Here is a 27,410-nt window from a genome sequence, read left to right as displayed (position 1 = left end):
CTACAGCCTGGAGCAAGATGTCCAGAGCCATCAATCAGCATCAATCCCCTCATGCAAGCACTGAGCTGACTTTAGGTCAAAGCTCATTTACAGCATAGAAGACCAAGGGCCCATTCACACTACATGCTAGAGCTTTTATTATTTGCCAAATTTACTATGCTAATTTTCTCCAGCAGATGAGTTCCACAGCATAAACTTGTACTCTTTACAGAATATAAGAGAAAGAGTCTCCTAGTCTTTTTTTTCAAGTACTCATCCTGGATGGCTTAGGAGTACTTGCAAGAGTTAGAAACATTCTTCCCGTTCTTTCAGACAACCAACAAGATGTGCACTACACTGGACTAGGAGGTGCTTTCCTTAACAGACACAAGTAAACGAATGCTTTAAATGCTGCAATAACCTCTGATCCATGTTCTTCTATACTTATCATCCATGTGGCTGCTAGACAGCAAAATACCTCTACCTCTTCCCTCAAATGATATATGACTGTAATCCCTCACCAGAAAGTAGAAACTAAACAAAAGAGGAATGATGAGGCTCCTCTTTTTCCTCTCCAGTGTCATTTTTCTTCATTTTTATAGTATTGTCACAGGTAAGACTTCCATAAAACAATTATTGTTTTTACAACATTTTAAGTGGATGGCTTTGTTACTTTAACTGAATCACAGGGAGTGCCATCTCTGACCATAAGTATTTCCTGTGGCCTTTTTCTCTTATTAAAATTCAAAATGAAATACAGAATCCAACCATTGCTTTCACTTGGATGCTATACAACTTATTTTTCATAACCTTTTTTTTTTTTTACTTGAAATACCTTGATTAGAATTATTTTAAATTAAAAAAAAGGTAACCTAACTATACCAAAGGAATCCAGTTATACATGGCTATGTATCCTCTACTCAGACAAAATTTCCACAGTATTGTTAGCTTTCTTGGAAAGAAGTTGCTACACAAGAAAGCTGGCATGGCTTGTTTCTTCTTTTAAAGTACATGTTTATCTATTTTTAATGTAACTATTACATTTTTTATTTTAATTATGCTTAGCTCATACTCTCTCTTACTGATAACATTGAACTCTATTTTCAACTGCAATTACAACAAGGTAAGCAAAGCACACCTTCTAAAAGGACGGGTGACTGCCACCATAACAATGATTTTGAAGCATTTTTTGAGTGCCCAAGCATAGGTTGACTGCAATCAATGAAACATGAATAGTATATGGTCCTCTAATTTAAGATGTCCAATACAACCATCCCAAGATACACGGGGACAGCATAAAACTTTCAAACCTATACACAACTAAGAAAAATAAACAAAAATACACGAAGAGGACTGCAAAGGAAAAATATATTTTGTATTTTCATACAAAGAACACTCCACTGTATTTGAAGGAAAATAATTTAAAATATGTAATTTTCAAATTAATTTTAATTATTTCACTAATGCAAATAGAAGAGGGGGACTAGCTTGTGTTAAGAATAGAATGAAAATATAAATAAAACAACCACTGTATTTGAATAGCCTGTGCAGTTTAGACATTAACACACTATCTACTATAGATCATATTTAATAATAAGATATTTTTAAATGGTAAACTTTAATCTTACTATAAAGTAATTTTTATCTAAATAATATGCCTTAAACTTTAACTGCTGCTAAGATACAGAAATTTGGAAAAAAAAATTACAGCAAAAACTGATGGCTGTGATAATATGCTGGTGTGACTAAAAGCTACATCAGAAATTTTATTAGGATAAGCATAGAATTGACTACTGGGATTTAAAAACAAAGTAGCACTGAGTTCCTAATCACAAGCATCATTAACTTTAGTTTTAAAACTTGGCAGCAGAAAAATAGAATTTCACCAACTACATGGAATTTCTTTTCTGTGCAACAGCTAACATTCAGATAACACTAAATGAAGACCAGGTAATATTTATGATGTTACCCTTTTAAAAGTAACATAACACAGAAAATAACATTTATGTCAACTTCATTGCTTGCTACTCAGCAAAATCTTGGTAGCAATCTAAAATACAAATAGCCATAATTTACAAAAAAAAGGTACTTTTTGTAAACACTTCCAAATCCTTTATCAATCTCATTCCAGCATTATAACATAATAATCAAAATCAATACTTTGTAAATTATAAACTGATATGCAGATGGCATAGGTTTGACATTGCAAAATAATTAGAAACAAAATACTAAGGATGTAGCAGTAAAAAGCAGTAAGAAAGCACAACATTAAATATATCCCACAGCAGCTTTTCCTGCTACAACCACTTCTTAATTCAACAAGAACATTTCATATTTATACCTTATATCAACCCAAGTTTTGGCATTATTTACATAACATGGAATTTAGTTTACTATATTTAATCTTGCTACCAAGGGGAGTTTGCACCTTTTAATTTTTTCACATTATGATGTCAGCTTTCTTCTGCTGTTCAATCCCTTACTGTCCTGAAAATACTCATAAATTATCAATATGTCTCCATTTTTTCCACAGATACACATCACTACATTTTCACAGACCACATTAGACATTATTGCAAGATTGATGTCTACTCATATTGCAGTCACACCTTCATATTGCTTTGTAGGACTACTTACAATCTACGTAACCTCTAGCATCAGAATCTGGGATCATGGCACTATGAAATTAATTTGCATTCAGGTAAACCATGAAATTCACCCTGAACTTCTGTAATGAAGAACTGTATTCAGGTTTTTCACATACTCACAAATCACATCATTAATGTGCATTTCCTAAATGCAACTGAGTGTTGAGAGATGAACGAGTGCAGAGGGTTTCCAGGGGAACTGGAACTCTATTTAAAGCCTCTTACTAATTAACTCAGTGACTAAACCCTAGTTCAGGTGAAGATAAATTAAGGCTATTCTCTTAGAACAACTTTTTAGGTAGACAGTAATAGATTTTTTTTTTCACTGATCCAGGTCTTTTTGCTTGGCAACTATAACATTTACAAAATTGTAGTCATAAGTGACATGAAAGGATACTTTTCCTATGCTTTGAATTCAGAGATCTAACTGGTCCAGAGAGATGACAGAGGATAAGAAAACTTGCCAAATCTCAGTGTTACTGCTTAGACCACAACATCAGGTAGTGTGCAGTATAAGAGGTAATATAACTCTACACTGATGAGCAGTGTAAAGCAGTCATATTAAAACTTATTTCTTGTGAATTGCTCAGTATCTGCAAGCCATCCTGTCCTTGCTACTGTGCCAGGTAGATTAAAGCTAGTACATTCAATCCCACTTGGATTGCAGCACAGCCTAGAAACAAAGACTGCTCCTGGAAATGCTTTTCAATTTTAAGCCCACAGTATTTCCAGGAGCAGTCTAACAGAGTCAACGTACTGTCAGTTGCATTGCAGAAAAAAACCATGAACTATATTTAATGATACACAGAAAATACATATTGGCTATTAAGTCTTGGCATAGAAATCACTAGGTACTAGTAATAAACCATGGACTAGATAGTAATAGCTCTACATTAAATTACTGTCAGAATAAAATGGAGTATTGACTCTGACACATAATTCAATAGTTTAGGGTCTGATAAGGAAGTATGTATAATAACACAGATCTCAACATTACTATTTGTCCTGATCCTTCAAACCGATAAAAGTAAAATCCTAGACAAAGACTAGTTTATGGAGAATAATGGGAATCAAACTATATGCAACTCCCTTCATCCATATGACTGAAAATTGTTTCAGAAACCTGTAATGAAGAAGTTTGTTAATCTGTCCTGTTCAATCTATTCTGTTCAAAAGAAAAGCAGCCAAATGATTAATCCTTCCAGTCTGATTTAGTCCTGGCTCCTGAGTTTTCCCAACTGCCTACCACTCTTTTCCTGAATTCAGTTTTCTGTAGGAAGAACAGAGGAAGGGGTTGCCACCCTCCTTTTCTGTTTCTGTTGTTAACATCTCTCATCCCTTGATCCAAACAAGACCACAGCTCACAGCCAGTGTACTGTTAAAGCTCAAATGCTGTATATTGCAACTGAAGCAGTTACAGGTGCCCTCTCTGAACAAAGCATGTTGAAAGGGGAATTTTTTTTCCCTAAAATCTAAATGATTTTTCCCCAACTCCAACCATAGGCTCAAAGACAGCCATAGGGGTTCAAGAGAGCTGTGAAACCTTGAGAGACAACTGCAGACAGTTGAGACCTAAACTGCTTTACTCCCTAAAAAAACACAGAACTATTTTTAGAACTTGAGAGGTCGAACTGTATGTGGGGAGGTAAGGAGGAAGCATTTATGACTGACAACAGCTTGTCATACTTACACTATATGACACACACATTTTTAATTCCATGACTACAGATATATTATACAAAAATTTTCAATACCTGGGAACATTTTGAAAGATCATAACCATGTTCAAATACTCATAGCTTAAGACTCACATATTGTCTTGGTTCAGGACATTTTTATATATATATATATTTAAATTTCAAGATTCTAGCACCTGAAGATATTTCAAACATTAACTAAATATTTAGGGATATTAATATGAAACATTTTACTTCCATATTTTACTGAGTTCTTTTATTAATACTTAAAATTAGTACTCATCCTAGGTCAAAATTATCTGTGAAGCACAGTGAAAGGTATGGTTTTATTCTCAATACTTATCACAAAAAGTGATTTGTAGATATATGTACAAAAAATATCATAAAGCCTGTGTTCTGTATGCTGCTGGAAAAAAAATCTATCATCACTAACAAGGTTACTTTAATAAAAAATGGCTTATCTAGGTATGCAGTATTAAAGAGATTCAAAATGATAGGCAGTAAAATAAATCACTGTAAAGGAAGAGTGAAGATTAAAATACTAAAATTTAAGAAAGGAATATCAAAGTTGATTCAGAATCCCATTTATGAATCTCATTTACCCTGAATAAGACAATTTCAAGAATGATACAAAAGCAAGTATGCAATCTGTCTGCATAACATAAATGTGTATTTACTCATAATGCTTATTTGGTATTCATCAGGAGTATGCTTACAAGACAGGACACTTACCTGATACAACTCCATGTGCTTAGAAATTAAAAACATTAGCAAGAGACTGGAATTTAACAATAAGAAGGCTAATGGATAGCATAGTACCCAGCTTCCAAACTAGCCTAAAGATCTCTCTTCCTCATTAACATATTTGTTTTGCAACATTTCAGAGAAACAAAACCAAAAGTTTTCATGACCTTTATAAGTGGCAGAGTCTATTTAGGGATGGAAGTTCCACATGTGACTCTTCCAAAATCACATCCTTGATACTTTATGTTGAAAACAATTCTAAAAGCAAATAGTGGGATTTGAGACTATCATGCCAACTGTATCAAATTTGTATTTGATGCACTTAAATGAAATGCAACTTCCTCAGCATTTCTTGTATGGACTCAGCAAATATATAGCTCTAATTAAGAATCAAGCTCATTAATTCTATTTTTAGGGGATTTTTTGATTCAAGAAAGAAAAAAGTACTTATCTTGAAGAAACATCTTATACAGCTGGACTAGTTGGTGAGAACCTCCCCAATGTCTGCTTAGTCAAGATTCTTTTCTTTTGTTAGACTGTTCCATTTGATTTTACAAACATCTTATTATTTTATCAACATTGCTAATGAAACTTACTTGTTAGATATGATTTGGGAGATAGGACATTTATCTATTAGAGTATATATCTATATTAAATTTTTTTCTTACCAAGATGACTTGGAAAAGAACTGGAAAAAGATGGATTTCTTCCAGGAGGCTGTAAAAACATATTTTGAGATTTATTTAATAACAGAGGAAATGAATTCTTGTTTAACACACTAAACTCACAAGAGGAACAGAACAGTAGAATAGCTGTTGCCAAGATCCATGACCCAGAACCTTAGCCTTTGACTACCTCTCAACAAAAATGACCTCTATTTCAGATATTAAATAGAAACAGCAATGTTGTACTGCTTTGGAAATTACTTCTAGGTCTGCTTCAAGTGGGTAGAACAGCAATTCATTTGGCATTTTTAAATGGCTGTAATTAATAAAAAAACACAGCTATAGTACTACACATACTATGAAACAGAGTGCAGCATTAACTGTTTGAATTAGACTCAGCACACAATGAAATTACAAATATGCTGTGTTTTTTTAAAGAATGCCATGTTAACTAACTTCTTGGGTTTAACATATTTATACATGATACTTTTGTTGGATACTTGACAATGCTGAGTAATAGTGGCTCAAAAGCAGTCACTTATATTCTTCTGCATTTCAAAATCAGACAAGACCCAGCATATATATGCTGAAAGAAAGAATAATCTCAAAAATCAGTAATACTTTACGTTAATTCAGTGTTTTCTATTGTTGGAGCACAAAACACTGCATTCGTAAAGTATGTTTGTCTCATACACTATGATGACATGAGTCACATGATTACACACTTTTTACTGTATTATATTGTCTAATTGGAAGAATGATTGTCACCTTTTCTTACACACTATACTAAATGCCTGTTCACTAAACACCACAGAGAACATCCAATTGTGTGCTTCAAAAATTTTTTGTGTCACCACAATGTCATTGAAGTGCTTCTTAAACAATTGGTAGGTTTAGCTTTGTGACACAGCAAAGATAAGACTACATTAAGAAGCCCACATGACAAATGTAGAACTCAAACACCAAGAGCATGTCTGGGATCTCAGTGTACAACTCTACAAAGTTGTCTTGCCAGTAGTATGTCAGTCAAAAATACCAAGTTATATTACACAGTTCACTGTGAATAAACAGCAGTTATATTTTACTAAAATAAGTATTTAATTTCATGTTTGAAGCTTTACTGCATAAAACTCTATATTGGCTTCTTGTAAAACAATAATCAGATTAATTCTGTTTGGTAAGCTATTTATTAAAAAGAACTCATATACACCTAGAATCACATAGTTCCATTTGAGAGCTTTTATTTGTTTCCAACAAGATAAGAGAAGGCATTATTTTTATGGATAGTATAAGCTAAAATACTAGACAGTGAACTGAAGCAGCTAAAAGGAATTTCACATTCTCCTCTACAAACTTAATGAAAAGAAATTAGAGGGGGCTAGAACAGACATCCAAAGGCTATAAAATAAATGCTTCATTTAGATTAATATTACTTGTAAGAGCCCTGGTTGTTCATATTTGCTGAAATCATGTCTTGTAAAGGAAATATAATAAGGAATGAAAGCCATGCTTAGAGAACAACAATATCTATGAATAACTCAGGATTACTTCTAAGTAACACAGATATATGCATTATGTATGAATAATGGTTTACTTTTTCATACTGTTTTTCTATTTCTCTGATCCTTCCCTTCAGCTAAACGTAATAATGATTTTATGATACAGAATCTATATGAGTTAAGGGTGGGAATAAGAAGATCTGTTGCATTGTACAGTACTGGCATGCAGACCTGGAGACAAGGTCTACAACACATCACTAAACTGTTCAAAATATAACAAAATACAAAATATAACAAAACATAAAATCCTTTTATGCACCCACATATACACCCACATTTAACAAAACTAAGTAATAGCCTTGTTCAAAGTAATGTGTTCATTTTTTATTGCATACAGAAATGTTACACTCAACAGAGGGAAAAAGAGTTTAGGTAAGGAAAGAAACTCATTATTTCTAAGTTTAGAAGCTTAAATTTAAGGACAATTTCTCTTTTTATTAAATTGAGGGAATTTTTTTTTCTATATGCAATGGAAACAAATTAGTTTAATAGGTCAGGAGAACATGAAAGCTAATCTCCTGTGGGCCATCTAATAACCCTTAAATAGACAGTTATGGCAGCTTGGACACAGCCAGGTCATAAGAGAGTCCCGGGATTATAGATAGGAGAATTTATTATATTTGAGGTTAATTTCCAGAGCCAAATCTACTAGTTAAATTAAAAGCCTAGTCTATGCCTGCAAAACAGAATTTTTGCTGATGTAGATATAACAATACTGAATGTAAAGGAAGTCATTTAAACACCACAGACTCCCAAAAAGAGCAGCTACTGTAACAGCAATCACACTGACAAAGTAAGTTTTGCCAGAACAAGCCTACTTGCTCTTAGGGCTTACTGGAATTACTTACCCCAGCAAAAGCTGCTCACATTGCTACATAAGCAGAATTTAAACTGTGGACACATTAGCAGTAAAATACAATCAAATACCAAGAATAGCTAAGCAATCCTGGTTTAGGCACCTAGAACTAGTTTAGTTTAGAACCAAGTTTGGAACCTAGAAAAATGCTTGTGTGGTAGAAGGTAAATTATGAAACAATTGTTTTCAAACAGTGGAAGTGGTCCCGGTTGTTACAGCATTACAAAGTCAGCTATACTTTCTGCTGAGATAAGCTGAAACAAAACTAGAGCCAATAGGTCTGTTCTTAAAGGTCACCTGCCAACCCTTATGACTCGAACAATAAAAAGCTGCAGGCTTGAAAGAAAATGATACACATAACTTAGTTAAAGCATAAAGTCACATCAAGCACTGCATTAAGACAAAGCTTAAAACTGATTTATCCCAACTTTGCATATATGTGCTCAAGCGAGAGAGTGACTTTATCACACTCTTCATTGCTGTATTATATAGTTTTACAAAGGAACTGTTTTAAACCTGGTGAAAGAGGAGTTTAGCTATGGGATTTATTTCATAGAATGTTATTCTAAAGCAGAATTATTTTGGTTCTTCATAGACTGTTACATAATTTATATTAAATTAGGTCCTACCCTATTTGGAAAACATACAGAATCATCATGATATACTTACGTAAATGATAATACCAGATAACCACACTATTTCAGTTTCATTTAAAACTATATACAAATAAGCAGTGCTGGCTCAAAATAACTGGTGATCTGATTTTAAGAGACTTGCTATCAGTATAATCTGAATTTTTAATATACTAACAAATTTCCGAATGAGATTGTGCCACCAATTTTGCTTTCCAACAATATGCGAGATCTGTTTTTCTAAGAAATCCTAAATTGCTTTCTTGCAAAACAAAAGCCTACTCCAGGGCACTAAACACAAAAGGAGTTTTGTTACAGGTTTGATACCTTAAAAAGACAGAAAATGTGTTATCAGAGAGAATCTTTAGAGAAAAGTTGGATGGGAGGGTGTGAAAATCTGGGTATTACAGACATTCTAAACTGAACAAATGAGTAGACATTATTCTGCAGAACAGAAGTGGTGGACACATACAAAGCAAGAAGCAAGACATTAAGGGATGAAATGTCAAATCCATGACAGATTTTTGAACCCTACTCAGGCTCTTTAAAAATAGGCGTGACTGTTCACATTACAAAGGCTGAGGGAGACAGATAAAGGAGAAAATATTCCAGAAATTTAAGAAGTAGCGTGCTTCTTCTTAACTGTAAGATGATGGCACAAAATTAAATGGCAAGTGATCAGATCACACAAAGAAATACAAAGAAAATACCTGAAGATGATAAATCTTTATATACACACAGCTATGTTATAGAATAACTATTTATGCTGAAAGTGACTTGTGAAATATCTCTTTCAGTCCACATAAATGAAATGAAGATTACTCCTCAATAGCTACCATCTACAGAACACTTCATCATCTTACATGGGTTCCAAAAAAAACCTCAGCGGTGGCTAAGAAAGCCTCCACTGTATTCTCATACACTTGACTCCTTCCTGTAGTCTTCTCTGGGCATCTACTATTGAACACAAGAGAATGGACTAGACAGTGGTTTAGATTTGTTTCACGCTGAACAGACAATTCATGGCAGAACTGAATTCACTCAAGTCTGCAGCTCCAGCTGTAGCAACCCAAACAGCTCGCTCTTCCTCATTTGGTACTCATATTTATAAAGGAAAAAAAATCACTATTGAAAGTAAAAAAACCCCAAGAATGAATGGTATGTGCTCCTTTTTAATGCTTTACATCATTTGAACCTTCCAACATGACTTTTCAAAAATTCACTTAACAGTAACATCAAATATTTCTCTCACATTTTTACAAGTTAGATGCAGTAATTGATCAGCAACACGAAAGAGGAAACAAAATTACAGGTTTAAGGTTAATAGCTTATTTCTTTACTAAAGGGGAGCTTTTATAAAATGTAACACTAAGGAGTTGTGTTTTACATTAAAAATGGTGATTAGTATTACAGTCTGTACATGACTAGACTATGAGAACTCCCTTGCAATGATGAACTCTGACCACAGCCTTTGATATGAATTACAATGATGTGCAACTTGACAACAGTGTTATTAGCTGACACAAAACTTAACATTTCAAGAGTCTGTTTCTGGGCAAGTCTTTCTGCCTAATGTTTTTCGATAAAGCAGCATATATGCAAACATTACACTAAACAATAGGAACAGCAAGATCATAAAAATTCTGTGCTGTTTTATATTAGCACTACTTCTCTAAAAGGAAAATCTGGGTTTTTACAACTCAATTTCCACAGATGCAAAACTAGCATAATCAAAATCGGGTTCTAAATCTACATAAACATTCCCTAAAGTTCTAATAAAACAGTTTAATCCTCTGGCAATCTCTCCCCATCCATCTGGATTGTGATTTTCTCACTAATGTTGTACACTTTTAACATATAGTTCTACTGCTCAGTTGAGGTGGACTAGGCCCTAAGGCTTACCTGTTATCAGAACAACTCCATTTTATTTTATTCACATTCATTATAGAAAGTAAAACATGACATAAAACCAGAGAAGTAATATAGAAGGAAACAGACCTACTTTTTAAAGTAAGCATTTCAACCCTAAACTAGGTAATTAAAATGACGAATGAGAAGAACAAAATATTTTAAAGCAATTAACATAAGCCCATATTAATCAAGGAAAGCACTAAAGCACTAGACCTCCAGTATAATGGCAAAGAAACTACATCAGGTTCAAAGACAATCTACCCACAACACCAGCAAATGGTTAAAAACATGACATTGAACTTCAAAGAGTTTGGTTTTGATTTGGGCTTTGTTTGGAGTTTTTTACTGTTTGTTTTTTGAAATCAAAGGTAAAGAATTTAGCCCATTTCAGAATATAGTGAAATGTAACTAAATACTGATATAGATCATAACAGTGTATGAAAAGGTGATCAACTTACTCCTAACACTGACCCTAAAAAGTGCCTTTAATGGTCTTTAATAGATAATGCATAGGTACAAAAAGTAGCATAAAGAAAGTTTGAAAATTGGACAATTCTTGGATGATTCCAAAGACACTATGACAGTTACTTTGAATTAGTCAGCACAATATGCTGCAACATATGAGGTTGATCCATCTATCATCTTCACAGGTACTAGATCTGGGGCATTTAGAAGGAGCAGATTTTTCTGTTGTTGCTCTTCATCACCTTCCTGTTTTTGTTTCGGATGCTTTTTCATCTTTTTTAGTGCAGCCTAATGTTTGTCTGGAAGATTTATTTTTAAGGACAGGAGGTGACAAAGGTTACTTAATTTGGTCCCCTGGTATGATTTCATCACACATCTAAGAAGGGTGCCTTACTATTAGTTTTTAGTTAGGTGTTTCTCCCTCAGGAAATGCCCTTAATAGAATACTGGAATGTGTCCCACTTCCATGATCATTATCTGATACAATATCTGACATTGCCTCCACTTCTATTCTATTACCTTTACTGTCTCTCTTCCTTGAAACCAAAATTGTCTATTTTAGCAACCCATAAAATTCAGACTCCATAGTTCAGAAGGTTTAGCTTTCAGATACATTAATGTCACCAAATGCTATGACTTTCTGACTAAAGGTAGACAAGTGGCTGCCTAAGAGAGCACACAGCTACATTTCACAATTGCCCTGTAAAGCAAAAAGGCAGCTTAAGAATCATGATCCAGTAAAAGTTTCCTGAAGTAGCACAGTATAGATTCTATTACAACATCAGTATATTGGTATATATATAATTGATATATTATATAGGTATATCATAGTTTAAAGAGTAACAAAGAAATTCACTCAAAGACTCAAAGCAGGAATGAAAAAAACCCTTACCCTTTACAGATTATGTTTGACTTCCTATCCATACATATAACCCATACATTAAATTGGTAAACATACAAAAGGACAAACTACTTATGATACTGTTCTTTCTGAATGCAGACTTTGCATAGTTAAATCACACCTCAGCCTGCTGCAGACATTTAATCCCACTGTGAGAAGTTTCACTCCCCCAAAAACTCTTTAAACAGCTACAATTCACCAAGAGAAATTAAGGCAAAGGAAAAAAAACTAATGCAAATTTGCAGTAGCCCAGAAATTAATCATTAACTGAAGCTTAACTTAATATCAGTGATTTCTTTAGAAATCAACACTCTCAATATAGCTAAATATGAACTCCGCTATTAATTCTCACACTGGTTTTAATGGTCACGATTTTTCTTGCCACAAACCACTAAAAATTCTTGAAGCAGACAAGGCAATAGGAATTTAGAAGAGCCACAACAGAATATTACTAGAAGGTTTAAAGCCGGACTGTTTGCTTTGAGCCAAGTATAAAACAGGCAACCAATGGACAAATTTGGTTCAAAGGTCACTCTTCCAATATCCACTATTTTCTTAGAAACAAACTCTAAGTGACGTTGTATCAGACAGCAATTGTTGCGTGATGCAAAAGCAGGTGAAAAAAGGTACCTGACTCAATTATACTCTAACCCATTCAGGTCAAAACAGACAGGAAAACACTCATCCTTTTCTGAAATTGGATTTTCTTCCTGTGGATGCTCACATGATCAGATGTCCAAATAATTTAAAGCGTCCACAGAAACAGATTAAAGTTGGGGTTTTTTAAAGCTACCATCTTCCACAAGAGAGAACTTATGTTGGTGAGAGATCTAATTCAGCAACACACTAATGGTATATCACTAGAGTTTTTCACTGCTAAATTGAAAAGCAATGGAGTGGAAGAGCTCCCACAACAGAGAATATTAAAAATTACCTCAACTGTGCAGCAATGGCAAAGAGTACAAAGTATTTTCTTGTATTCTTATAAAATGCTAATTAAAGGAATTCAAAACATGTATTGTAACTACAGTATTTTATCATAAGCTTAAAAAACATCAAAAATATAACTATTTGAGTATCTGTGTCTATGCCATATATAACAAACAACCTGTAATAGAAAACAGAAATGCCCAAAAATAGTAGAAGGAAGATGAAATCTCTTTCCTCTGATATCACAATTTAGCTAATTTACAGTATCAACTATGAAAAAGAGGAAACAAACAAAAAATTTGAGTGCATCTGTCTCTTTTCAAGTGCTAAAATAAGAACTGCTCAAACACAGATGCCTCTATCAGGGAGCACACAGGTAAATCCTGAGATGATGGTAAGAAGAATGAGATGCAAGAAAATTGGTAGAATTAATAAAGAGAGAGCAAGAAAGTGAGAATCTGTTAGGTGAACATGTCTGAGAACAAGCTATCATATGGAACAAACTAAACAGAAGCACACTAGCCCCTGTCCTACTCCTAATTCACTCTTTACATCAAAATAATATTATTATTAACTATTTTCAAAAGACATTGCAACAGCATGGTAAATACTAATTTAACATTTCATCATTTTTAAATCTTTTTTGTTACTTCCACTTTCATTCATTTAAAATTGCAGGAGAAAGAATCCATCCTTAAAAACCAGGCATTATGCATAAAATGAAAGCTTGAAGAAGCCACACAGACTCAATGCAGCGACTTACATCACTCTCATCAGTACTAAAATGCAGTACAATTTTTCCACCAAGAACAAATTAAATCCCACAGGATTTGTGTCCAGTCTTATTTATTTACTCCCCATCACAATTTTTGCAGATACTTTCCATCTGTCTAATGAAAGGAGCAAAAAAGAGCATATGCCTTGAGTAATTTTGAGCTTCATGAATACTGATTGAACCAAAACAGAACCAACTGTGGTATAGCGTTCACCACAGCATGTCCCTGGTTTCCATTTTGTTCACCAGCAATTTGTATGACGATGAATATATTATTCACCTCTCTCGTGCTTTGAAGCATTGGCTACTTCCTGTAAAATTTATTGGGAAGCCAAAGAATAAGGAAAAAGATAGACCAAGGGAATTGCCTAAACTGTGCTCCTTTAGAAACCTAGCCAAACACATGATTTAGTGAAAGTAAAAGAGGACCTGTAAAGTATTTGAGAAACACAACAATTACAGATGGGTTAGAATCTCGAATCCAATAGCCAGTCCTTAAGTAAGAGTGCTGGACATACTGGTATTTCAAATTATAGTATTTCATTGCATATCCACAGCTGCTCTTGAATAATATTAAGAAAAAAAATCCTGTGCAATGCCAGATGACCATGAGGATGAGTGTGCATCCACAATCTACCTACATTGGTAGATTGTGCCATACATAATGGCAAATACGTATGATTTCTCAAATAAAGTAAATTCAGTAGGAAGAGGAAATGTGCTGCTAATATAACCAGCATTCTGGTTACGCAAGTATTCTTCATAACTCTTAAAGTACTAGAATATCTGTGGGTTAAATCTAAAAATGAAAAGCTGTCCTACTTGTTTCTAGAATACATAAAATTCTACAGTAGCATAAACAGTTTCTTTACAATTAAAACTGTTTTATACAATTCAAAACATTTAAAAATCTCAAGTCTTCCTATTTCCTAGTTAATTTGTAGTCTACTAGCATATTAAAGCACCATTCCCTGTAGCATCATAAAAGATTAAAAGAGGTTGTTTCATCTTTTATAATAAAAAGTGGGAAAACAAATTAAATGTCCTTGTTTTTTTTCCTTGTGCTCATTTCAATCAATCAAAGCAAGACAGTACAATGCTTAGCAACCTCTGAGCCATAACAGTATCAGACATCACAAATAGACAATGGTCAATGACAAGAATAACCACATTTTTCGAGTATATCCAGGAAGATAGAGAGATCCTTCTTATTACTATAAACTCACACAGTTTAAGTTGTATGACACAGTTTGGGGTTTTTTTTCTGTCCATCACAGTCTAAATTTTGGAACAAGAAGGAAGAGATATTAAGATACTTCTAAACATAGTGAGTCTACCTATACCTAAAATTAAAATTAGTATTTTGGAATTTTAAGGGTAGATATATTTGTGGGTGAACTGACCAGTTTTCAAGTGCATTGACTAGTGTAAACATTTAACAAACACACCACCTTTGTCCTAGTCACAAATATGTTTAGTTGAACAACAATTTGAATAATGTTTTATGTTTGTTTTGGGGTTTTTTTACATTTTTAAAGATAATTTTAATGTTAAAATTCTTCAGATTTTGTTTCTAGTGGTTCATTGGCTAAATCCAGATGAAAAAACAGAATCATATAAAATTGACACAAAAGACACAAGATGTGTCCTATAAAAAATACTCTCCAATCATTTTTCTAAATCATAGTGCTAGTCAAAGAAGAACAACAGGGAGAGCTGTTATTGCTGATCCCTAATACGAAAGGAGAAATTGAAACAGAAGGAACTGAGAGCAACAGAGAATGTGCAGTTGTATCACCTCACAGAAGCAGGGCTGCGCTCAGTCAGGGCCACCAGCAGTTTCAGAGCATACATTGGCAATGGGTCTGGAGCCAGCAGAATGTGCTCATACCTGAAAGGCAAGGTGGGAAACAGGCAAAAAAAGTGGGGGAAAATGTCAAGAGATACACATCAAAAATTGATACAAAAAATGTATCATTTCCCATTTCCAAACTTTATAACTACAATTGAAATACAAGGCTGTTTCAAATTGTACAAAGCAAGAAACAAGACTCACTCAGAAACAGTAGTTTAAAACCAGAATCAGATTAAATTTAAAAGCAGCATTAATAAGAGAACACATTTTAAGAGAGAGAATTATAAAACATGTATACACATGCTTCTATGTATATACACGGACGTATATAGATTTGCAGGTTATATAACTATATAACCTGTAAATAACTATAAATGTATTTAGCTATATGTTTTATAACTATAAACTATGGTAAAATATATTTATAGAATATTGACCTTGTCTAGAGGTGCAAGACTTCTTTATTGATCTATATTATTTTATACATAAAAATTCTACTCTTCAAGAGACAAGTAGTAAATGACCTTCAAGATATCAGGTAGAAGATTTATGGGGTGCTTAGGAATATGATCAACCAAATTATATATTATTAAGCTCTATATTTTGTATACATAGGTGTTTTCTTTTAATTTAAACACACATTGATGTTTATATTTTATCTCAGATTCCAAACAATATTGCTTTCACTGCAGCATACTTTCATTCTCCAAGTCATATAGATCAGAAGAACATAAAATATTTCAAAACAATGTTTATTGAGTGTTGTGACAGAAAATAAACCAAGAAAAACCTCTTCAAAACATTTCTGAGTATCACCTCATGGAAATCTTTGGTAAGGGAAAACAGGCTGCTGTAAATCAAAATGGACTTTGCTGTTGCTACTAACCTTCTAGTGATGCCCACCCAACACACGAGGCTAATTTTACTGTATTACAGCACAAATGTATGTGGATGGCAGTAGGATACAATGATGGAAATGAGGAATATACAAGCATAGAAAATCACAGACTAAACTATGTCAAAACACAGTCTGATTTCAACTACTCCAAACACGTGGATGTAATAGAACAGGAAGTGTAAATCTTTTAATTTGCAAAAAAAACCCATGAAGAATTAATCAAGAACAAATGAAAGTATGAATTGTAGGAAAACATGGCAGGTTACCATGTTATGAGCAACAAAATGCTTCCACAAAAATAAACTGTACAGTTCTGGTAGAGGAAGGGGAAATCATGCAAATCACTGAAAATTTTACTCCACATCTTGAGATCCCTAGTGCTGTCTGAACTGAGCAATCTGGATCACTTCCCACCACCTTCACACTAGCATGTACCTACCATGTGTTAGCTCTTTCCCTCTGTGTAGGCACTGCACCTCAGGACTCTGACATGTGCAGGAAGGAAATCTAGAGGGAGATGCTTTGCTTGCCTATGATGAGGAGGGACAAGCACACCAGCCATGCAGTCTTGATGTAGCCAGTGGGAATTCCCTCACAAGGGCTAACAATGACACACAAGCACACAGCCTATGGGCATGCATCATGGCTATTAAATACTTCAATGTGTTACTGTAGGATTGCAAACCACATTAGAGGATATACAAAATTATCAGTTAGAAGTCAGTGTTGGCTTCAGGTCTTTAGTTATTAAACCCCCTCTTTTACAAAGAACAGATTCCAGCTCCCCAAAGAAAACCATTTCTCACTGGTCAATAAAAAGTCTCTTAATAAAAGAGGACAATACTGTAATACTCTAGTAGACACTGATTCCAAGAGCCCTACATATGAGCAATACATACTCCTACCAAACATAATGGGACTTGCAATTTTTTTTTTTTCCAGAGTCCATAACTAAATCTTCTGAGGCAAAGATGCTATCAGGTGACTCAGATGCCAGAAGTCATCTTTCACTAGATAAGACATGAATTTAAGTCTCCAAAACTAATTCCTAACAGTAGTAACAAATGAATCAGCCATACACACTTAAAAATCTGACACTTGGCAATATACTTGTTCATATACATACATCAACATAATCCCTAAACAGTCTCCACCTTCACAGTTTTAAGCTTTCTATGTATTACACTTGAGAGACACTATTATTACTTACCATTCTAGTTTCTTGAGGTTAAATAAAGTCTCACTTCACTTCCTTTTCCTTGAAACTCTCTTCTCCCCTCCCCCAAGACAATACTAGGAGAGGATATTTCTGAGGGAAGGTGCAGTGATCCATCAAACCAAATGCCATGTGAGAAAACATGGGTAACTAGAGTCAATGTCTTAGCAATTAATATAAACACATTGACTAAATAAAGTCCATTAGGAGCTATGAATATATGAATCTTCTCAGAAGGGAAAATATGCCATGCTCGAGATAATTTGATGACTCATTCATTTAAGTATTTCACTGCCACTTAACACAGAACAGTTTAGTGACGGTAGCTGTTGTTATCTTATTGCAAAAGTCCCATACTTTCTCAGCGATTTCTCATAGGCAGCCCTTCACCATACTAACTCCTTCCTCTGCACAGCAAACAAACTCCAACCCACTTCTCAGCTCGCTAACCCACTCTTTTATAGCACTGATCCTTACTGGACACAGATGTGGCCTATTAAGGGCAGGCTTAATCTTTGATAATTAGTACAGCTGTAACTCCTCAGGGGTGAGATTGCCTTCTACACTGTCTTTATTCTCCTACATTCTATTCCCCCGCAAGTAGCTGTAGAGGGCATTTTATAAGGGTTTTGTGAACTTCAGGTACTACATTGTAAGGAGTTATTTTGTCAATCTTTTCTAAACAACCTTGACAAAAGGAACTAAAGATTTAGGGATGTAGACTCTCTTAAGCTCTTAAAAAAAGAATATTATGTCAAGTATCCTGCATTTCATAATTTCAGAACTGGCTTGGTAGTCTACTGAGAACAAGCTATACAAACCTTCAAATGAAATATAACTTTATTTATACATTTTTCTCTTTCTGCTGATTCTGGCTCAATTTTTAATGCTAGATAACTAGGAATGTTGGAAATTAAAATGAAATAGAGCTGATGTTTCAATTTTTGATTAAAAAATCTAGACATAAAGCATTTGCCATCTATTCACTGTCTATAGCTGCAGGTTTCATTTTGGTTATGAAATGTTCAGGAAAATAATCTTTCAATGAACTGAAATTTAATGACACAGTTTCATTCAATTTAATCAAAATCCTATGAGGAAGCTAACTTCGTGATCTATAAATGCACAAATATTTAATGGAATTACCACTTTACTGATGATGCAGAAGATGAGAAAAAATAGTAATCACTGCACTCCTGCATTTATCTCAAAATGAAGTCTACTTATATTTTATGCATAGTGACCCACAATCTATTTCAAGGGTCAGTTTTACATTTAAACAAATTAATTTGACAAGTATATCCACAGGAATAAAATATACACACAAATGTGTTAAGATTACCATCTTCCCTAAAAAGAACATCCCATATTAAAACTGGATGTCACTCCCTTCCATATTCAACAGCTCTCAGTAGATTGAAAAAGAGTGGAAATATCTACTTCCCTCCACAGACTGCCCATGAACAAACGACCATCACATCCCCCCCCTCTTTTGACTGTCCTCCAGCTGAGTCAGATTCTTTCCCATCCCTTACCCAGCAACAGAAAGACTAAACAGTATCAGCAAAAAGCTCTTCAGCCTCCAATGTTCTATCTCAGTTTCAAGAGATTTCAAGTTTTCTCAGAAACCACAGAAATTCTGAGATTTCTTGGGATAGAGCTTTACATTATCTTCACAAGTAGATTACACTGACTCTCAGAACTCCTTCCTTCTCATCTCTACTAATGAGATGGGGAAACTGATTCAGGAATTATTTAAACCCTGCATTCAAGATCCTGAGCTGCTGTAAGACCATTTTTTATACATCTGCCACATAGCACATGCTAAGATGGTACAACTGAAGTCCCCAACATGGGATCATATTTAGTCTCAGGCCAAAAAGCCCTTCCACTCCATTGAGCTAGTAAGCTTGGAGACAAAAGTCAATGGCTGTTTTCCTTCTAGTTTGTAATTAGCATGACATATCCCTCCAAACACATCTCCCTGTTCAATGAGAAACATTGTATAAGATGGACATGTCTACAAAGGGGAAGCTTCAGAGCAAGCATAGAACTCTGTCTCCTTTGACTACAGGTCTCTTCTCCTGTCTGAAGAAAATTATCTGACAGCTTTTAATAACAAAATATACTTTATTTTAAAAATAATATTTCCAGTTGCCATTTTAATTTGTACTGATGCATCCTACATTTCCCAGAGGAAAAAATTTTGAAGGAAGGTATTGAAGTAAGTTTCTCTACAGAACTGCAAGATTTCCATCCAATTCTCTGTTAGAGAGAAAAGCCTACACACCTTCCATGGATAAAACTTTGGTCCTCAAACTGTAAGAACATTACTCAATTAGCAGAGAAAGTCTCATATTTGGAAAAGACACTGGGTTTCTGATCATAATCCAACATTCATTCCTCCAGCCTTTTTCCACTTACATAATGTAGGGGTGGTGAACAATTTTCTCACTTAGGGCAGCTAAGTATTGACCATTACTAACTTTTGAGGACCACATAGGAAAATACACTGCAGCGTTATTAGAATAATGTAAAATACAACTGATGACTCATCACTACTGTACTTGTCTCATGTTCCTTCCCTCTACTCACAGATGTTACCAGCTCACAGTCAATCTGTGCATAACACAGAGAGCTCTCTTTATGCACAACTGCAAGTTAGTATGAAAAGACAGGATTCATTTCACCCAAAACCATGTAAATGAAGTTCCAGACCGTATCTGGCCTACAGGCTGTAGTTTCATCTACTCTGCTGTACGTTTTTTCTGCTGCTTGGGGCAGCAGGAAAGGACAGCAATTTAGAGGCAATAGCCTCTGGGTGGACCATGCAGGATTAATCCATGATGTACTGTTCCTTTAAAAAAAGTTTCTATGTCATTCCATACACTTTCAGAACATCTTAAATAAAGGTACAATATCCAAAATAGACAAAAAAGATGTAGTTAGAATGTTCTGACTTTATTAGAAGAACAAAGAGAAGTATTTAAATCACAGCCCAAAAGCTAGAAGGAATCTTGTTTTGCTCCAAAAGTAGCCAGAGGCACAGTATCATAAATGAGTGTCACACAGAAGTTGTGTTTGTGTTGCATATGAACAAATCCAAAATGAACCTAGGAGGAGAGGTTGGGCAAAGAACTCTGGCAGCAGTTAATTGCTATTCCCCTTTTGACTTAGTCATTTAAACATAGAAAGGATGGCTAAAACAAATATACTGTCAAAATGGCTTGCATATTGAGTTATTCCCCATTACAGGAGCAATATTATACTTACTGAGGAAGCAGTAAATCCCTAATGAGAGACAGAAGCTTGCTGTTTGAGTTGAGGCTCTCCCCTTTCTCCTCACCCATGACTTCGTGGCTTAAAAGCACTGATGTGGTTTCTGAGAGCAACCGCAAGCTGAAGAGTCTCCATTCCACTTGAAAATAAAGGTGCCAAGAATGTAACCACACTGAAATGTAATTAAAACAAACTGTGGAATTCATGGAAACTGTAGCTTATATGTCTTTATACTTACCATTCTGACTGTGGACCAAAGAAATAAGTGGTGGGACAATAGAGTCTTCAACCTAAAACAGAGAGTTAGAAAGATGTGGCTTAGATCATTCACAGAGGGAAAAGATAGAACAGAGATAGACTATCATCTATGTTTATTTTGCTGCTAGAGCCCTTAAACAAAGAGTTGAATAATCATGGAAATTCAGCCATAATCACTCTTATAAAGCCACCAAGTTAATCGTTCTCTGGTAAACTGCCATAAAATTACAGACATTAATGTACTTTTATATAGAAAAAACAATAACTTTAATATAATTCATTGACTTTTAATTTAAAGTACAGAATTCAGTGCAGATGTAAGATATTAAGAAAAAAGAGTATTAGAGTATCTTAATCCTGATGCTTTAATCTATAAACCAATCATTGAATAGAGTTCAGATCAAAACCAGAAAGGCATAGAATTAAAATACATCAGAAAAGATGTATTACCTCTAAGGAAATGTCCCTAAGCTTAATATAGAGTATTGAAAATATTTTGACTTCTTTTCAGTAATACACAGTTCTCCACTAAAATGTAAATTTACATTACCAAAGACTTGCATGATAAAAAATACAATCCAGTCAACTTTTTATAGTCCATGAGGGTATTATTACAAATCTATCATCTGTCACAGCACTAGTCAGCTTAGCTCCATTTGAAATCAACTGATGATAAACTAGGCTACGGCTCAGTTACAAAAATAGTGTATTATTAGTCTTCTCTATAAGAGAGTTTTTAATTCTTAAATCACTGTTAAAATATAATTTATGTAGACAGGTTTGGGTTTTGGGAAGAGGATGGATGGACAGCCTTGCAATTTTTAGGCATGTATCATGGATGCACACCTTGTCCTAGGATTTACTTACACAAAGAAAATTGCTGTGTAGATTCTCACTGCACTGTGGACAGGATTTGGCGTAACAAGACTGCGCTATAATTTCCCATGTGTTTTGTTTAAGTAATTAATATGAGAAGATAAAATTTCTGTAGATACATGCAGCTACTAATACGAAACATCTATAGAAGTTGAAAGTACGTATGAAAAGGGTCAATAACTGATGTTAGCCTCTAGCCAGCAATAACTGCAGTTAGCAACTATTTCACTGCTGGTTGGTGGATTGTTAAACCAATCTCTCACATTAAGGGACTCATTTACCTTAGCTTTTTTAATTTCTGAAAAAAACTACTACAAAATGCATTTGTTACAGACTTTCAATAAAAAAAGTAAAAGGATTCTGCTTGAGGTAGGGAAGCCAAACTATTCTTGCAAGTACAAATAGCCTTTATACCTATATAGGTAATGCTATAACAGATGCAGTGACTTTTGTAACATTTCATAATTTTTAAATATTTCATTGTCTTTTTGGTTAAATAATAAAACTGCACTGCATTCCAACAACTCAATTAGTGCAGGCTTCTAAGCTGTTCTAAAAATGATAATGCATCAGCTATAACATACCAGTGAGGTAGGAAAAAAACCTGTGTATACTTGAGACCTTTCAGTCCAAGAAACCAGTTCAACTACTGCAAAGCTTCTCAAATGAAGAAGCACATGTAAGTGGCAAATTAAAGGTGTGAAACAGAAGAGAGGAAAAGAAGTAGCTCTCGATTATCTGAACCAACCTAGAGTCCCTGGATATTATGAAACACTCAGCAGCAGGAGCATTGATTCAGACTTATACAAATTAAGATGACAGTATACAACAGTATACGATGCAATTTCAATTTCTAAAACTTAAAATCTTTTATCACTTTAATCTAGCATTAACAGTAGTCTTTCCACATTAGTGAATGTAGTTAATCCAGTCATAAGTCTTTCCTAAGATAAATATATTTTCAACTGTCATTGTAAAGAAGATTCTTTAGAGAATCTTTAAAGAAGATTCTTAAATGACTGTAGCAGCTTATTCTGAGCTTTTTCTAACACAAACCTCAGTTTTAGTAAACAAACTGTTTAGAAAGGAATTCTCCATAGAAGATGTTTGCCTCATGTCGGTTCAGTGTGGTGGGGAGATCAACTAAATGAAGAACTAATCCTATGGAAAATTATTTTATTATGTAAGAGCACATCAGAAAGCACATGCTGAAGGGGGAAGCATATATTAAACATTAAATGAACCTTAAATTAGATACTTTCTAACTCCACAACCCTAATCTTCTCTGCATGCCATTTGGGTCACTGTTTTTCACTAATGTGTATATAAACTTGTAAACAATGTATGAACTTTGTACATGAGTACTGAGGTGAAATAATCTGAGGCGCAACAGTGCATAAAATATTTTTAACAAATTCACCAGTAAATTGCAAATGTGTCTGTCATTTATGTATAGAGAAAGATGGTACCAGTATTTTGGCACTGAAATAAATAGAAGAATATTCAAACAAGGACTTATTTCTTCATCTTTTGAATGGCTGCTGATATCAGAGTGGAATGAAATCTCCATATATGCATGAAGATAAATCAGATACAGGGTTTTTTGTCTCAGTCTTTATCACTAAGATTGCTTAAGAAAAAAAGGAAATTAATTTTAAGCCTAAACAGACTAAATAGGTTGAATGTGATTATAGCTCTAGATGAGTTCCCACCACCTTTTAAATAGCCTGACATTCAGTTCATTATACATCCCTAGCTGCACAAAACCACCACTGCATAATTTTGTAATGATGGCTGGCATTCCAAGGCAATGCTGCCTTCTACCATGGTGTCATCTACACAAAACAGCAATGAAATTCTAGAAACTTCCAAACACACTACATTCACATGTCCCAGCTACAATATATATGTACAGGACCAAAAAAACATAGTTCAAACCTGGTAATCCTGTTTCTGACAGCTGGAATGGAGTAGAAGAAGAGTATGAGAAATAAACCAAGCATAAAACACACATCTAGTTTCTAGAAAAGTACCTATTGAATTAAGAAACTTCCTAAGCTGATGTTGCATCTGTATTTTTGTGTTTACCCTTTTCTCCCATATCTTTGTCCCATCCTATCTTAAAGTTATTTATACTTTTATACTGTATTTATACTGTTAGCATGTGCAATACTAATAGCATTGCATTTTACACTTCAATTATGCCTTATGAAGGAATATCCTTGCTTATTTTTAGAGTAGCTAACTTGATACCCACATATTATTACTTTAAAAAAGCATGAATGATTATTTCCAATTCGTCTTTCCCATGCCATTCATGCCATATACTACAGAGTATTTTGTTTCCAATATGAAGTTCTTTTGTATTCAGACCCTTCCTGCATGATCAAGCTGTACTTTTTCTTGATATACTTCATTCCCTTTGAGAGTGAATGACCACAACTGCATTCAGTATTTGAGACCTGAGTGCACCATGGCACAACATTTTCTGGTTTTTTGTCTCATCTTTCACTAGTCATTTCTAATAATCTAGTTGTCTTCCTGTCCACTGCTTAGTATAAAGCTATCATTTCCATAGAAAAATAATGCCAAAAAGACTTCCAGAAGTTACAAGTAGTTTAGAGTTTGACAGTGCATATGTACAGTAGAAATTACTTTCCCCATGTCCATTGCTTGTCATTTATCAGTATTGAATTGCATGTCATTATTTTCCTTTCAGTCAAATCTAAAACCCTTCTGCAACTTCTCTGTCAGTTTTAATTTTCACTACTGTGAATAATTTAGTGTCATCAGTCAGTTCTGTCGCCTTCCTATTCATTTCCTTTTCGGAATTAGCAGCACATTTTCCAACAAACCTTTCTAAGACTCCACTCTTAAAATACCTAAATTTTCAAAAACGGATCTCTATTCTCCACTCAGCAAATTTTAACTAGTTAGAAGTTGATTAGCCTGTGGGTAAGAGTGTAGGGCCACTAATGAATTTTAAGTCTTTGGTGCATGACTTTTTCAAAACCTTTTTGGAAATACAAGTATTCTATCCAGAACCAGAACATCTGCCTCCATAATGTTGAGTAATTTCTGCAAAGAAAACTTGACTAGTGAGGTATGGGTATCACTGACAAGAGTCTGGCTCCATCTGCTTGACACCCCCCCCTCCCCCCTTTATATATTTTTACTCATTAATGAGGTCTCATCTCAATTGTCTTCTCCAGGCTGAACAGGTCCAACTCCCTCAGCTGTTCCTCATGAGAGATATGCTCCAACCCCAAATCATCTCTCTTCCTGCCTTCAAACTTCTCAAAGCATTTGCTCGAAGCACAGCACACTCCTCAGCGTTTTAATATCATCAGTAATCTCTCAAAATGTAACAGAAAAAATAACCTAATGCATGTTAGAATGGGTTGGGAAGAAAGATGACACTTCTGTAATTTTTATTTAAAAGTCTTCAGAATCTTCATTGAGGATTTGGTTTTTTTCTTCTGGGAAGAGACAGAACTGATTGACTGACTCAATATGTCAATTAGTAGGGAATTGGTTTCATGAAGAAGTCTCATGTCATCTGGATTAGCTTAATAGACAGAAAGCCACATGCAGTATAGTATTTTAATCTACTTAAAAAGGAATGTGATTGAAAAACTTCTGTACAATATGTCCATATAGTCACATCCTACACTGACAAAATTAAGATGTCAGTGGTTAGATTAGAATAGCCTGTGGATGAAGAACACTGATGCTGAATCAAGAAAAAAGCACTTCCAGAAGTTTCTAACCCTTGTGTTGTCATCTTTATTGAAACTAATAACTCCCATATTGTCAAACAGTAGGTTTCCCTGCCATATGACTTTTCCCTTGACTTCCCATCAAGCAACTCATCATGTTCTAGGTGCTTTCATTTTGGTCTGATTTTTAAAAGTAAGTTTTAAAACCTTGAGGAAGAGAATCACTGCTGACAACTCTAGCCTTAACCAGAGAAGAACTTTAATGTTTTGGGTAGATTATATGTGTAGTACACAGATTACTTCTGGGAGCTACTTGGAGTATAGAAAGGACTCCCACAGGAATCATCTGCCATCATGAGCTTCTTCACTCTTTTAAGTGCTCTGAATTTGCACATGTCCTTTTTTTCAGGCAAATAAATGTACTTTAAACAAAATATAAAAATGCAAATTATAGAGTCTGCACAAATCCTTCCAGTTAATTATATCTAAATCTTAACTGAAATTGGAAAATCAATATTATTATAACACTTAGTATCTGAATTTAGTAAGTATTTTCACATTTTAGGTAGGTGGAAGAAACAAGGAGTTGGACTTGTACCAGTTTGAGAAACTGAGGTTAATATTTCAGTCCAGTCTATACAGACTCTTCTTAATGATCTTCAACATCATATTTGCACACCTGAAAATCTGGTTTTGTAAAAATTTACCAAGTCACACTTACTGTTATTCTTTACTTTATATTTTGTAGAAATGCACACATCTGCATGCAAAATGAAATTACTGCTCACTGCTGGCTTTCATTTAAGCACTGTCAATTAATTTCCATTGACTTTATCACACTTTGCAATATGTAATACAGTCAGTCTCCACAGAAATTAATCTCCTCAATAATTGACTTCAGGTTGATGGTAATCAGAAATTTAACCACAAAAACCCACAATTTATTTTATTTTCTTTGTTAAAAGTATGAATACAAAAGTAAATCAAACATGAACTAAAACCCAGAACAAGTAATTCTTCTCAAAGTGGGGATGAAACTGAGGTGTTGCTCTTAAATTCCTATTAGTTTAAACAATTTTCACTTTAGTTAAACTAAAAACAGAACTCAAATGAAAAACTTTCTGGTTCTGCTTGCTCATTACAGCCCCACTTTTTATTGCATTAATTAAATTTTATTAGAAATGCATTTAATTTCTGATTAGAGACTTTAAAGCAATGTCACAGTAAGAGTAGAAAAAAATTGCATCCTCTCAAGAAAGTTTTGGCCTTCACCTAGCTTCACTCCTTAAAATCCTGCTTGTAAACAACTTGGACTAAATGGGCAATCCAGGCTCATCCTTCCTAGCTCAGCCTAGGATTTCAAATTCACTCCAGTAAAAGAGTGTCCTATTAACCACTGTAATACTTAAATATTGATCTGGAAGATTGAACATGTCTTGCTTCAACATTTTAAAAAAGCATAACATTCTGCTGTGTGCTGGAATTTATATTCATAGATTCCAGTCATGCTCAGCCAGCAGCAATTAGAAGATATCCCTCGAGCAACA

The 27,410-nt window shown here is 34.3% G+C and overlaps 1 protein-coding gene across 23 annotated transcripts in view; it reads right to left on the bottom strand.

The window, feature by feature from the left end:
• ULK4 (unc-51 like kinase 4) overlaps nucleotides 1-27,410 on the bottom strand; it is a 212,714-nt gene that overhangs the window by 112,149 nt on the left and 73,155 nt on the right. For 22 of the 23 annotated variants that reach the window (XR_010360981.1, XR_010361004.1, XR_010361006.1 and 19 more), the window contains 4 exons: nucleotides 21,249-21,300; nucleotides 21,005-21,149; nucleotides 15,561-15,653; nucleotides 5,737-5,785 (listed from right to left, as the gene is read on the bottom strand). Coding sequence is in view for 18 of the 23 variants with exons in the window: in XM_064417051.1 (XP_064273121.1) it covers nucleotides 5,737-5,785; nucleotides 15,561-15,653; nucleotides 21,005-21,149; nucleotides 21,249-21,300 (339 nt within the window). In the remaining 5 variants the exon portion in view is untranslated. The remainder of the gene's footprint in view (nucleotides 1-5,736; nucleotides 5,786-15,560; nucleotides 15,654-21,004; nucleotides 21,150-21,248; nucleotides 21,301-27,410) is intronic. The other variant, XM_064417094.1, reaches the window with a different exon arrangement.

The sequence above is a fragment of the Passer domesticus genome, chromosome 1, assembly GCF_036417665.1.
Source record: "Passer domesticus isolate bPasDom1 chromosome 1, bPasDom1.hap1, whole genome shotgun sequence".
Classification (NCBI taxonomy): domain Eukaryota; kingdom Metazoa; phylum Chordata; class Aves; order Passeriformes; family Passeridae; genus Passer; species Passer domesticus.
The sequence above is the reverse complement of the archived record's forward strand: the minus strand, read 5'-3'. Positions and strand labels throughout refer to the sequence as shown.